Genomic DNA, 13642 nt, shown 5'->3' with positions numbered 1-13642 from the left:
TTGAGGTCTGTTGAGCCCTGAATTACACTTTTCTTTAATTACACTTTTCTAATAATTGTATTTTTTTAAAGTATCAGTTCACAACAGATTATATAAATAAACCAAAAAACTAATCCTTTAGCATAGATCATTTGAGAAAGCAGTGATTAAATATACTTATTCTCAATTGTGCCACACATCAAAATCACCAGGAGAGATTTTATCAATTAAAAAAAAAAAAGGTTTCCTAGAGCCCCACCTCCCACGTATTTGAATTCAACGGTTTTGAGGTGGTGTCAGGGCACTGCTTATTTTTCAAAGCCCTCCAAACAATTTTAATATGTAGCCAGCATGGAGAATTTCTGGTTTACAGTATTGCTAAACAACATCTGAGGGCTTTCCAAGTGAAACACACGAATGCTATTATTAATTCAAAGAGTGCCATTTATACAATTCGGTATAAATATAAATTGAGCCACAAAAATAATGATGGTTGTTCAATTCTTCTAGGTAAGGCTAAAGTTTACCAATGACAGAACTGCATATCCATAATGAGATAAAGAACAAAGCCAAGAATGAATTCTCAACAATTGCTCCTTAGAAGTACGTCTCATACCTATCTTAGCAACCTCATCCACAGTCTTGCTGTTATGTTTCATTTTCTATGCTCTTTCATGAGGTATCCCAGCACCTGTTTAAATATGTCTCAAGTAGCTGTTAAAAAGAAAAACCTAAGTAAATGGCAGATGTTCACATAATTTATTCATCCTTGAAAGCCTGGCTATAAGAGGACAAATGCATACAGATGAATACTCAGAGGTGATAGAGAAGACCAGGCTAGTGGCAATTGTTTTACACAATGACACCTACCAAAACCACTCAGAGACTTGAATTAGGCCAAAAGAACAAAAGATAAGGTTTGAATCTTAAGCCTGCAAACCATTTCCCCTTCCTCATTTGTTCTGATCTCTGAAGAGCAAATTTCCAGCTTGCTTTTCTTCTTTTCAGCTAAAATGCATATAATCTATAATTTTTCAAAGCCAGTGTTAGTCAGGTTATCCAAAGACTACTGTTAATTATAAACCAGTAAGTCTACTGACATCTAGCAGAAAATCACAAAAACACAAGGGGACACATTTCCACTGAGAAAGTTGGGTCCGAGCTTGGACCATTTACCTCCTTCAGTTACCTTCTCCATTTTTCCCTATTTTTGTTGCAAAAATTAAAACCATAATTAATAAGATGAAAAAAAATCAGTAAGTTTTATATGCTTTGGGGGAAAATGGGAGGAAATCATTCTGCTTTTCTCTTTCCAACTCTTAAAAGATCAAATAAATTTTGGCTTTGATACTAAAAGCAAAGGCAACAAAATTAAAAATAAACAGGTGCTACTACTGGACTAACAAACTTCTTCACAGCAAAGGAAGCCATAAGCAACATAAAAAGGCAACCTGGAAATGGGAAAATACGTATTTGTAAATCATGTATCTGATAAGTACTAATATCTAAAACATAAAGAACTCATGCAACCCAATAGAAAAAAAAACAATCTGATTAAAAAAATGCACAGAGAAACCAGACGTTTTTCCAAGAGACACACAGTCAACAGGTATATGAAAAGGTGTTCAACATCACAATTATGAGAGAATGAGGTATCACCTCATGTCTGCTGGAATGGCTGTCATCAAAAAAGTTAAGAAATAACAAGTGTTGGCAAGAATGTGGAAAAAAGGGAACACTTTGCACTGCTGGTGGGAATGTAAATTGTCACAGCCACTACAGAAAACAGTATGGCAGTTTTTCAAAAAATGAAAACAGAGCTATCATATGATCCAGCAATCCCACTTCTGGGTATTTATCAAAAGAAAGAAAGGAAGGAAGGAAGGAAAGAAGGAAGAAAAAGAAAACAGGATGTTAAAGAGATATCTGCTCCCCCATACTCACTGCAGCATTATTTGCAACTGGCAAGATATGGAAGCAACCTAAGAGTCCATCATTGAATGAACAGATAATGAAGATAAGTTTAATACAGACAATGGAGAAAGAAGGAAACTTGCCATTTGCAACAACATGGGTGGACTGTTACGGGATTATGCTCTTTGAAATAAGCCAGACAGAGAAAAGGACAAATACTGCATTTTGCCACTTATATCTGGAATTCTTTTAAAAGAAAAAAAAAAGGGGGAGGGGGGCAGCCTAATTCATAGAAACAGAGAGTAGAAAAGAGGCTGCCAAGGGCTTGGGGCTGGGAAAAATGGTTCAGAATTATAAATAAATAAACACACAAGCTGCAATCGGACTCAAATTAGGCAGTCTCTGACAAATAAACCATGTTCTAAGAATTGGGGCACCTGGGTGGCTCAGTCGGTTAAGCGTCCGACTTCAGCTCAGATCATGATCTCACAGTTCATGGGTTCAAGCCCCGTGTCGGGCTCTGTGCTGACAGCTAGCTCAGAGCCTGGGGCCTGCTTCAGATTCTGTATCTTCCTCTCTGGCCTTCCCCTGCTCATGCTGTCTCTCTCTCTCTGTCTCTCTGCCTCTCAGAAATAAATAAAACATTAAAAAAAAGAATTATATTTTAAGTTGGCTGTATGGACTCAGAATACATTTTCCCCAATGAGAACAATATTTCCAGGTTAATATACAAAGTCTCTAGGAAGCTATAAAGCCTTGAACCCCTCAATGTCTATTCACATAGCATCTAGGGCAGTGGTTCTCAAACTTCAGTATGTATGGATGCCCTGAAATGCTCATTAAATATGTGCACTAACTAGTCCATCAAGCAGAGATTCTGATTTTGAAGATATGGAATAAGGCCTGGATGTGAAATTTTAACAAGTGTTCTACATTATTACAATGTATGTGGTTAAAGGACCATTTTAACAAACACCAGTTTAAAAGAACAGAAGATAGGCAGCAGGTAAAGGTGATGGGGACTGAACAGCACCCAGGGCTATTTGTGGAAGTAGGTTCAAAGGCTGGGGTCATGAGTTTCAGTTGAAATAGAGGGAAAAAAACGGAAATAAGGTTGAAGGGAAAAGAAGGCTGAGGAAAGTGATAGGAAACGCTGTCTGACATCAGCAAGATAAAAGGCATTAACAGCATGAGATGGGATGACTGACATCAATTGGATGTTCTGGGCCTAAGTCAATAACTATTAAAGGTTTGACAGTCACACATTTAAAAGATGTATTTAACACATGTTTATTTTAGCACATAGTTGGTCTAACTTTTTTCCACCTCTATCCTCCAAAAGACTTGTCCCTGAATTCTAAAACAGTCTCTTAAGCCACCTTTTCCCTTATAATAAAAAAAAGTGACAAACTGACCAATTTTCATAAAGTACCTTTACTTTATTTACCAGGACAAGTAACTTGCTACTAAAACCTGGGTTCCTTTCCTGACTCTCTATGGTTTTTCATTTACGAGATGAAATGGTAAGGGGATTCCTAGAATAGTCAGATTCATAAAGAGAAAGTAGAATAGTAGTTACCAGGGGCTGGGTGAGGGAGGAGACTGAGGGAGAGTCACTGTTCAGCACGCAGAGTTTCAGTTTGAGAAGAAACTCTGGAGATGAACGGTGGTGACGGCTGCATATGCGCAAGTAACTAATTACACTGAACTGTGCAGTAAAGAAAATGGTAAATTTTATTTTATGTACATTTTACCACAAGAAAAAGAAGCAAAATGGTAAGACCATCCCTAGCTGCCGTAAACAGATACTGGAAAAATAAAAACATCAGAACACACACAAAAATCCTCGTAGAGGGGAAAACTTTAGAAGCATTTCACAAATGCAAACGATCACCAAGGTCTTCAACTGTCAGACAACAGAAGTGATTCACAAAAATAAAAACCTTTAGATATACCTCATATTCATCATTTCGTGCTCTCTTTGTAGGAATGCCATTTTCCTATAAAAGAAAAGATGGTATTTGTGACTGTAATATTTCATCAAAGAACACAGCTGCACTGCAAAGCAATCCAAGTAAGCCTGCTACAGGAACATTCCACTACAGAAGCTGTCCAGACACTGGGTTCAAGAGAGAACCTACCAAATGCCCAGTTCCTTTCCTCTCTGCATTTGCATCCCCAGTGCATGAGCATCCAGGTGTTTCATACAATAAATTATTAGAAAAGTTAAATCTCTTTCAGGTATATTTTCCTAGTTTTTATAAAAGGAAGCAAAGTCTGTTCGGTCTTAAAGGAAAGACTGTCAGTTTCCAGTGATTACACTTAAAACAGTCATTTCATTATTGAAATGAAACTCTAGGGAGCGTGACTAACAAGCCATGAAAGTACTCAGCTGCACCTCCTGCCTGTACATTCCACAAAGGTGTGATTCCTATGCCTCCATCAAGCACTTGTAAATTAAAACAGACCATGTGATGGGTTGGGAAGAAAAATTACGCCATTCACAAATGCTCACACTTATTTTACACACCAAACAAAAACACCAAAGAAGGAAACAAAATAGAAAATGATTATTCCAACTAGGCCCTGAAACATTATCTCTGTTCCTAAAATAACACCTTCCAAAGTACAAGGTGCAACAGTTCTAATCACAATAGCTGAGGATGGGGGAAACTTAGATACACAACCACTGTGTACCAACGTGCCCAAAGTTCACAAACATATCCTGTTACGGTTTAGCCCTGTCCTGTTCTCAACTTTCTCATAGTCCCCAAAACCCATTCTCCTTAGGCAGCATATCATGACCACTGGGACGTTTCTAGTCCACTCTTTGCTCCACCCCTACCTACTATCTGATTCCAAAACATATTATTATTTTGTTAGGTGAACAGATATTGTCATGGTACACTCACACATGAAGCAGCAGCCACCAACTGCTCCTTCTTTCATCATCCTGTTCTAGTTTTATAGCACTTAACAGTGTCTGGCTGACTTGTTTCCTGGTTGTCTGCCTCCTCCCATCGGGTGGGAACTGTACCTCCTATCTATCTTATTCACCACTGCAACCTCCTAGTGCCTGGAATGCCGTTTGGCTCATAACAAGCCTTCAAGAACTGTTTACTGAAAGAAGAAATTAATAAGTGAATAAATAAATGCATGCACTTGTGGCCAAAAGCAAGCAGTGGCGTTGGGAGACAGGAGATATTTGGATTGGACTGTTCACTGGCCAAAACAAAACATATGGACACACATACAGTAAAATGGAGTTCTTTCTGCCCTCTCTTTGCCTTCTTTCTCTCTCCAGATTATATGACCTCCTGTCCTGCAGCTGAATACCACTTAGAAGTAATGAGCAGGAATGATTACACAGAGCAATTAAGATTACAACCTTTGGAGTTACAGCACCTAAATTCATACTGCACTTCCCACAACAGACAACCGATCTGCGACCAGGGGCAAGGTACTGAACCTCATTAGCAAAATAAGGGTAATAACAGTAGCCCTGGTCGTACTCAGATAATGCAACTCAAGCTCGGAGCACAGTGCCTGGATAAGCACTATGAACATTCAATAAATCTTCACTATTATCCTCCCTGTAGCCACGTAGTGACAGTCCAGTCCTCTGAAGGGGTGAAGGAGGCACCAATCCCACACCACTGATCCTAACCTTCCTTCTGGAAGGATCCTAGTCTCACACTAATTCTAATTCAGGAAGGAGGCTTACAATCCTGTTGTAATAACTCTGTTGTCCTTCTTGACTTCCAACCCACATTCTTTCCTTCCGAAATGCTTCTAAAAAGCATTTTGTGGTGATACCAGGAGTACATATTTCACCCAAAACAAGTTAAAGACTATACCTCTGTAGAGTCCACCTTCAGAGGAATATCATGAAAGGGGGAAATGTAGTCACCAGCTACATTCTCTGCAAAGGAAGAAAAAACAAAAAACAAAAAACAAAAATAAAAATACAGAATTATAGCAATGTATTATTCCGTTCTTCAGAGCAATTATATCCTTATTCACTTTTAAATTTAAAACAAGTTTTTAAAATGTTTTCAAAATTAACCTTACTCCCAATTTAAAGTTTAATTCAACTTTTAAAACTTGCCCCAGTATGATGACCAAAGAGAATACATATCAAATAAACCACATTTCGTTTGCTGAAATAATTTACAGTTGACCCTTGAACAACATAAGTTTGAACTGCCAGTACCGTAGATATATTTTCTCTCCCTTACGATTTTCTTAGTAACATTTTTTTCTCTAGCTTACTTTACTGTCAGAATACAGTATATGACACAAACAGCATCGACTACTTACGTTATCAGTAAGGCTTCCAGTCAACATAAGCTATTAGAAGTTTTTGTAAAGTCAAAGGTTATACGAGGATTCTCAACTGTGAAGTGGGCAGGTGCCCCTAACCCTGCATTGGTCAAGGACCAAATGTACTTGTCTCTGTAGCTTAAAACAGCCAAAGCAGAAAATATCTAAAATTGAGTAAAGTCCCAAATATGAAACATCTCACTTGTGAAGAGATACTCGTTATCTTAAAACAAACACAAACTTTAATAACAGAAACTACCTTATCTTTACTGCATACTGAAATGTATATTTTAAATATTTAAAAGTATATATTATTTAAATAAAATACAACCTAATATGCACTTTTATTGGAATGCATCTGTTTCTAATGCTGGGCTTACCATAGCCATAAAAATTTTTCAGTTTATAATTACCTCAGTCAGGGTATGTTTTGTTTGTGGCCTGCTACCTCTTGGGCATAATATTCAAATTGAGGCTTTAAATAAAATTAACAAAATAAAACATGAACTGGCTGGCAGTCCAACAGCAATGAGTACACTCAGCTCCCCAATCTTGGTTTCCAAGTGCCATTCCTCAGTGAAAAGAACTAGGACTTCTTAAAGAGGTAGATTCTAAGACGGGGACAAAAAGTATCCGAGATGAACTCAATGGATCCTGTGTTACCAGAAATCAGCCAAGCACTCAAGGAAACAAAAGGTTGGAGGTATGTCAAAAGGAAATGGAGCCAATCTCTAAGAGCTCCCAAAGGCCAAAGGTGGAGCAAATTGAGGAAAAAATAATAGAGTATTTAATCACAAAGTATTAAATAAATAATAGAGGCCCACTGATGCAAATAAATGATTATTTAAATAAATAAATGAGAGAGAAGAGACAAACTTTTCTTATAAAAAAAATTCCAAGAAGTATATACGTATAGATGTCACCCCTCCAAGAAGGAAAGCTTACCCTGCTCCCCCAGAGTGTAGACTGGACTTAATGACTCCCTTCCAAAGAACAGAACATAGAAAGGGAAAAACAATAACACTACAGTAGAGAACTCTGAAAAAAGTACCCTTAACCAAGTGATCAAAGTGGACATCACCAGTGAAAAGTCATGTTGATAACATGTACCTCCTGAAACGGTGTGATGTGAAGGGTACTTCACTTGTATTGTAGTTTCCCCCCAAACTCATAACCCCAGTATCACTCAAACTGAGGGACATTTTACACAATTGTAACCACTACTGTTTAAGTTAAGTATCTCAAACTCATAAAATAAATAAGGAAATACTGAGAAATTGTTAGATTAGGGGAGAGTAAGGAAACGACTAAGTGCAATGTGGTACCTTGGACTGGATTCTGGAATAAAAAAAGACATTAGTGGAAAGCTGGTGACATCCAAATAAAATCTGGAGTTCATAGTAGGTAATAATATTGGCTTCTTAGTTTTAACAGATGTACAGTGCTAATGAAAGATACTAACATTAGAGGAAACTTGGTAAGAGATACACTGGAATTCTGTACTATCTTTGCAACTCTGCCAAATCTAAAATTATTTCACAATAAAATTTAAATAAACAAAAAAACAAGCCATGGCATCAGCCCACTAAACTGAGAAGCACAGAATTTAACAATGGCCCGCACTCCACCAAAACTGCATTTCTTCTTCTCATGGTCCCTAGGTTTTCCTTAGCACTTACTACTAAAGTTCTTGCAAGGAGTTTTTGTTATTTGTTTTCATTTGTTTTGTTATGCTCTCCCCTATGTCCCCAGCATCCATAAAGTACTCAGAACTTAGCAGGCATTCAATGAATACATCTCGATTACGATTTCATTTTCCCCTCCAAACAGTTTATGTAATTTTTCTTTTCCCCTCTAGGATCCAGGAAGCTCCTAAAGGCTCATGCACAGGGTAGAATAAACTAAGAGTATACAAGTGGCAAAGTATATGAAAATCTTGCCATGACCTGTAAAGCTCTTTTTCGGTTAAAAAGGATGCATCTTAAAAAAAAAATCTTCTGCATACCAGATCAAACGTCAAATTCTCTACCTGAATTTAAAATCATCTATGAGCAACACAAGAAACAAAATTATCAGTTTGCTGCACGATTATCTTTTTTTCTATAAGTAACACAGATACTTAAAGCGGTCACATTTATTTTCTATTAAAATAAATTATCTCAGTGAGAACTGAAAATGATACAGCCACTCTGGAAAACAGTCTGGCTGTTTCTTATAACAGTGAAATATTTGACTCAGAAATCCTACTGTTAAGCACTTGACCATGAGAAATGAAAACTTATGTTCCCATGAAAACCTCTAAGTGAATGTTTATAGGTGGCTTTACTGAAAATCAAAACTGGAAGCAAACTAAATGTACAAATAGTAAATAGAGAAACAAACTCTGCTACACCTATATAATGGTGTTTTACCCAGTGATATATTAGTCCCCAATAAAAAAGAATGAACTGTTGATACACATTAACAAAATGGATAAATCTAAAATGCATCATGCCAAAGAAATGCATCATGAGAGAAGCTAGGCTCCAACCATTACATTTAGATGACTTCTGGAAAAGGCAAAACTATAGGGATAAAGAGCAGATCAGTGATTGCCAGGGCTTGAGGGCAGAGGGTGAAGGTGACCAAAGAGAGAAACAAGTAGACTGTTTTGGGGGTGGTGAACTGATCTGTGCCTTAACTGTGACAGCATTTAAATGAATCTATATTGTATCAAAACTCAAAACTGTTCGCAAAAAGAGAGTGAACTTTACTGTATGCAATTTAAAAAATATGGAGCAAAAATAAATTGGTTAAGAAAAGTATGTATTAAAGTATAAATAAAAGGGGTGCCTGGGTGGCTCAGTCGGTTAAGCATCAGACTTTGGCTCAGGTCTGATCTCACCATTTGTGTGTTTGAGCCCCGCATCGGGCTCTGTGCTGACAGCTCAGTGCCTGGAGCCTGCTTTGGATTCTGTGTGTGTGTGTCTCTCTCTCAAAAATAAATAAACATTAAAAAAAATTTTAGAAGCTCTTTTTCCAATGAGTAATCAATCCGTAATTCTTAGCTTTAAGTCACAAAGATAAGGCAGTTTTGAGAAAAATAAACTAAAGCAGATTATATCAATAATTATATTTGGGACCTATCACTGTGATGGGAATTAACAATATTCCCAGCTCTAAGAATTCAGGATGTTGCACAGACCAGGGAATTCATTATTAAAATTAAGGAAGTATAGGAGAATTGACAAAATAGCTGCGCTGCCTTGGTAATTAAGAGTGAATGATATCCCTAGCACACTGATTTGGTGTTAAATTTCTTTAGAGCTCCAATGCTCCTATTAACTGGGGACAAGCCCCAACAAATTTAGTAAAATTTAAGATGAATGCATGTTACTCAAGTCTAAGGGAAAAATGGGACTAGCTAGCCTAAGCTGTGATTGCTAAAAGCTAAAGATTTGTGAAGTGTGTTTAGGTATCTATCTCTTTAAATTGCAATCTAAATGTTATATTCAGGTGGTGGGGGGCACCTGAGTGACTCAGTCTGTTAAGCATCCAACTCTTGATTCCGGCTCAGGTCGTGATCTCATAGTTGGAGAGATCAAGTCCTGCATTATCAGCACAGAGCCTGCTTGGGATTTTTTTCTCTCTCCTCTCTCTGCCCTACTCCTGCATGAACACATGTGCTCGTGCTCTCTCAAAAAACTAAAAAATAGGGGTGTCTGGGTGGCTCAGTCAGTTAAGTATCTGACTTCAGCTCATATCATGATCTCACAGCTTGTAGGTTTGAGTCCCACCTCAGGCTCTGTGCTGACAGCTCAGAGCCTAGGGCCTGCTTCAGATTCTGTCTCTTTCTCTGTCTCTATCCCAACCCCACTTGTGCTCTGTCTCTCTCAAAAATAAATTTAAATAAAATTTTAAAAAAATTTAAATAAACATTTTTAAAAACAAACATCATATTCAAACACTATAGTAATGCCAGTACATATGTTTAAGTGGTATCTAATTGGGATCTTGGAAGGTAAAAGGAGTATTTGTGAATGAGTGGTCTCAGATAACCATACCTACTAGAAGCCATTTAGATCATGAAATAGTATAAATAAAAATGTACTAATGAAGAAAAAAGAATAGAAAGAATTATATTTACTAAAATAAAAATAAAATGTGGCTTTAAATGTCAGATAATGATAATGCTTTGATGGGCAATATACCAATATATGCACAGATCAATGAATACGGAGATCAAGAGCCTGACTTCTAGTTACTGAGCTTGATAAAGTCACTCAATTTCTCTAAAACTTAATTTCCTCAATTTTTCAATTGAGCAGTGTGTAATTTGTATGTAAAAGGTAACGTACTAGATGCTGGAATACAAGTGTGCTAACAAGTGAGCTATATCCACAGCCAAGAATGGGAGTGCACTAAATCATCTATATGAGCATCATCCAGTAAGTGCAAAGACAAAGGAGTCCTCTTGGCATCATTATCTGAATGCTGATCACTGACCTAAAGCACAAAGGAAAGAATGAGAACCCATTAAAAGTTTTCTAGGATCAGTGTTATTAGTATGTTAGTATGTTCCATATAAAGGGTATGAAGAATCTGTAAAGGTAGATTTATTTTTTTAAGTTTATTTATTTATTTTTGAGTGAGCAAGAGATCACAAGCGGGGAAGGGGCAGAGAGAGAGGGAGACAGAATCCAAAGCAGGCTCTAGGTTCTGAGCTGTCAGCACAGAGCCTGATGCAAGGCTTAAACCCATGAACCATGACCTAAGTCAAAGTCAGAAGCTCAACTGACTGAGCCACCTAGGAGCCCCTATAAATAGACTAAAGGTAGAACTAAAAGTAGATAGCTGGAATCTATCTTGATCCTCTCTATGCAACAAAAAGGGTAATCTTTATTATACACACGAGCCATAGACAGAGAGATGTGGTATATGCAGCAAGCACTGTGGTAACTTATGCCCCTTGTAAAGATGGCAGAACTGAGGCACACAGTACAGACAGCCCTTTCTCAGAGCCTCAGGATAATACATTAATGATAAATTGTGAGTGAGAACTTCATTATACGAAGTTCAGACTGGTTGTTTCTTTAGATTTAAAACGAAGTTGTTGCTCCCAAATTTGCTTTTTAAAATACTTACTTTGTTTAAACAAAGCAATGCATGTACATGGATTAAACAAAGCCCTGTATGTACATGGTTAAAAAATGACATCAGTTCCACCTCTTTCCAATTCAGATCCGCTTTCAGAGCAACCTACTTTCACCTCTTTAACTTACCTTAGGTCTAATGATCACCTACATCTCTCTGAATAATATATTTGTATGAGAATTCTTTACAAATTTTAGAAATTATCTACTGATTCCAATGCTAAGAGATGAGGATAGTTCGTCTCCAACCTATTCCTCTTAAGTTTTCTACTGACCAATCTTACAGCTTGATTCCAATGTTCCACCAAACACAGTATCTTTTGACCCTACTAGCTGGCTTTTTACCTTATTCTCCTCATTCTTCTTTCTCTCTCCTAATTTCTCTCTCCTATCTTCTGCATTTTCATGGTTTTTTTTTTCATTTCAAGGTTTATAAATGTTCTACAATCACACTGAATTTTCTATGCTTTTCCTATTAGTGTATTTCCAAAATTTTTCTAAATACAGGAAAAACTTGGAGTCCTTGTTAGAAAGTCTCTGGATCTCCCATACCTAGGGAATCAGAATCTTAAGAGATCTGGATATCTAGATTTTTAGCAAGCACCCACAAATAATTCTGAGACTGAGGTTAAGTTTGAGAAGCATTGTCTATTTGTTGATTTTTGGCCAAGTTTACGTTATAGTTAACTTTCCTTTCCTGTTCAGCTTCTATTTTGACGTAAGCTTCTAATTATGTTTCTTTCATTGTCAGTCATAATCATATCTATAAATTATTCAAATGCCTCACAGATTCCACAGAGACTATGGAATTCTCTCTTTACGTAAACAGTTCCCTCTGGAAATCTCTATCCTCTTGCTGCAACATGGACTGAATGCTCTTTTGGCATCCTAAGACTTTGCTCCATTTGGTCTCCAGCTCAGCTCTGTCTTCTGGACTCCACACACTCATCTTTTTTGGTTTACTTACTTGTTTTGCCGGAGCATATCCCTAATTTGTGTTCTGTAAGAAAGGATGCATATAATATAAATTTCCCAAGTCCTTAAATGCTTGAATGTCTTTATTTGGTCTTCACTCTGGATTGACGGTTGTCTAGATAAACTCTAGGAGGAAAATTATTTTCTGTCTCTGATATTTTGTTCTACTTTCTCATAGATTTCTTTACCTTATATTCTAACTTTTCTGTATTAGCTTTCCAGGACTGCCATCACAAACAAGCACAAAGTTGGTGGCTTAAAACAGAACACCATTTGTCCCACTACACCTTCTACTGAGTCCTTTGTCTCTATAATTATAGCATTTTAATACATCCATGATTATCTTTTCTTCATAGCTTCCTCTTCCTTTTTAAAGGATATAAGTTTCTAAAATCTCAGAGGACACCCACTGGACTCCTTAAAATTCGAATTCTCTTCTTTCTACTTTCTCTTTTTCCTATTTAATTTACAAGATTTCCTTAAGTGCATTCATTCAATATTTACCAAAGATACATACTACACCAATCACTGTTTTACGTCCTAGGCGTACAAATTCCCTGTTCTTATGAAATTTATATTCAAGTAGGGGCGTAGGTATAGAAGCAATGAATGTGAATATGTTTTAACTATATCGGCTTTAGTAAGTACCACAAAGGAAAAGAAACGAGGGCAAGAAAGGAGTAAGGGAAAAGATAAAACTTAAATTGAAAGGACAGAGAAGATCTCACTGGTAGGTAACATTTCAGCACAGACAAAAAGTACAGAACCAGATCAAATAGGCATCCACGGAGGAACACTGCAGGAACAGCAAGGAGGCCAAGATGGCCAGAGAACCATGATCCAAAGGAAGAGAGGTAAGTGACAAGTTCAGAGAGGACCCCCAGGAGAAGGACATACAGGACCTTATAGACCATGGGGGATATTTAAAATGTATTTAAGTGAAATGAAAAGTCACTGGGGTTCTGAGCAGAGACTGGACATGAGGTGACTTCCATTTCAAAAGGACCAAGGGGACTTCTGTGTGGAAAGCAATCTATAGAAGGGCACAGGGGGCAGCAGGGGAAAAAATCAGGAGGCTACTACAGTCGGCAGAGAGAAAGGTGGACAGAATGGCAAGGGTGGAAGTGGAGAGACGTAAATATCTCCCAAATACATCTCAAAAGCACAGCTGAACGGAGAAACTACTGAACTAGAAGTGGGGTAAGAGTAAGAAAGGCAACAGGAATGGTTCCTAAGCTGCTGGTTATAGATGTGAGGACAGAAACAACCAACTGAGTGGAGGGAGGGGCAGGGGTCCTATACACATGAACCTTGAGATG

General features: G+C 37.4%; 1 protein-coding gene across 2 annotated transcripts in view; it reads right to left on the bottom strand.

Moving 5' to 3' along the window:
• Positions 1–13642, bottom strand: part of PPA2 (inorganic pyrophosphatase 2) — a 94540-nt gene that overhangs the window by 73998 nt on the left and 6900 nt on the right. Inside the window, exons 2-3 of one of the 2 annotated variants that reach the window (XM_039255621.1) lie at positions 5751–5815; positions 3849–3893 (exon numbers count right to left, since the gene is read on the bottom strand). In XM_039255621.1, coding sequence (XP_039111552.1) covers positions 3849–3893; positions 5751–5815 — 110 coding nt within the window. The remainder of the gene's footprint in view (positions 1–3848; positions 3894–5750; positions 5816–13642) is intronic. The other variant, XM_039255622.1, reaches the window with a different exon arrangement.

This window comes from Hyaena hyaena, unplaced genomic scaffold (genome assembly GCF_003009895.1).
Source record: "Hyaena hyaena isolate Hyena2069 unplaced genomic scaffold, ASM300989v1 scaffold_535, whole genome shotgun sequence".
Lineage (NCBI taxonomy): Eukaryota > Metazoa > Chordata > Mammalia > Carnivora > Hyaenidae > Hyaena > Hyaena hyaena.
Note: the sequence above shows the minus strand (reverse complement) of the source record. Positions and strands in the feature narration are given on the sequence as shown.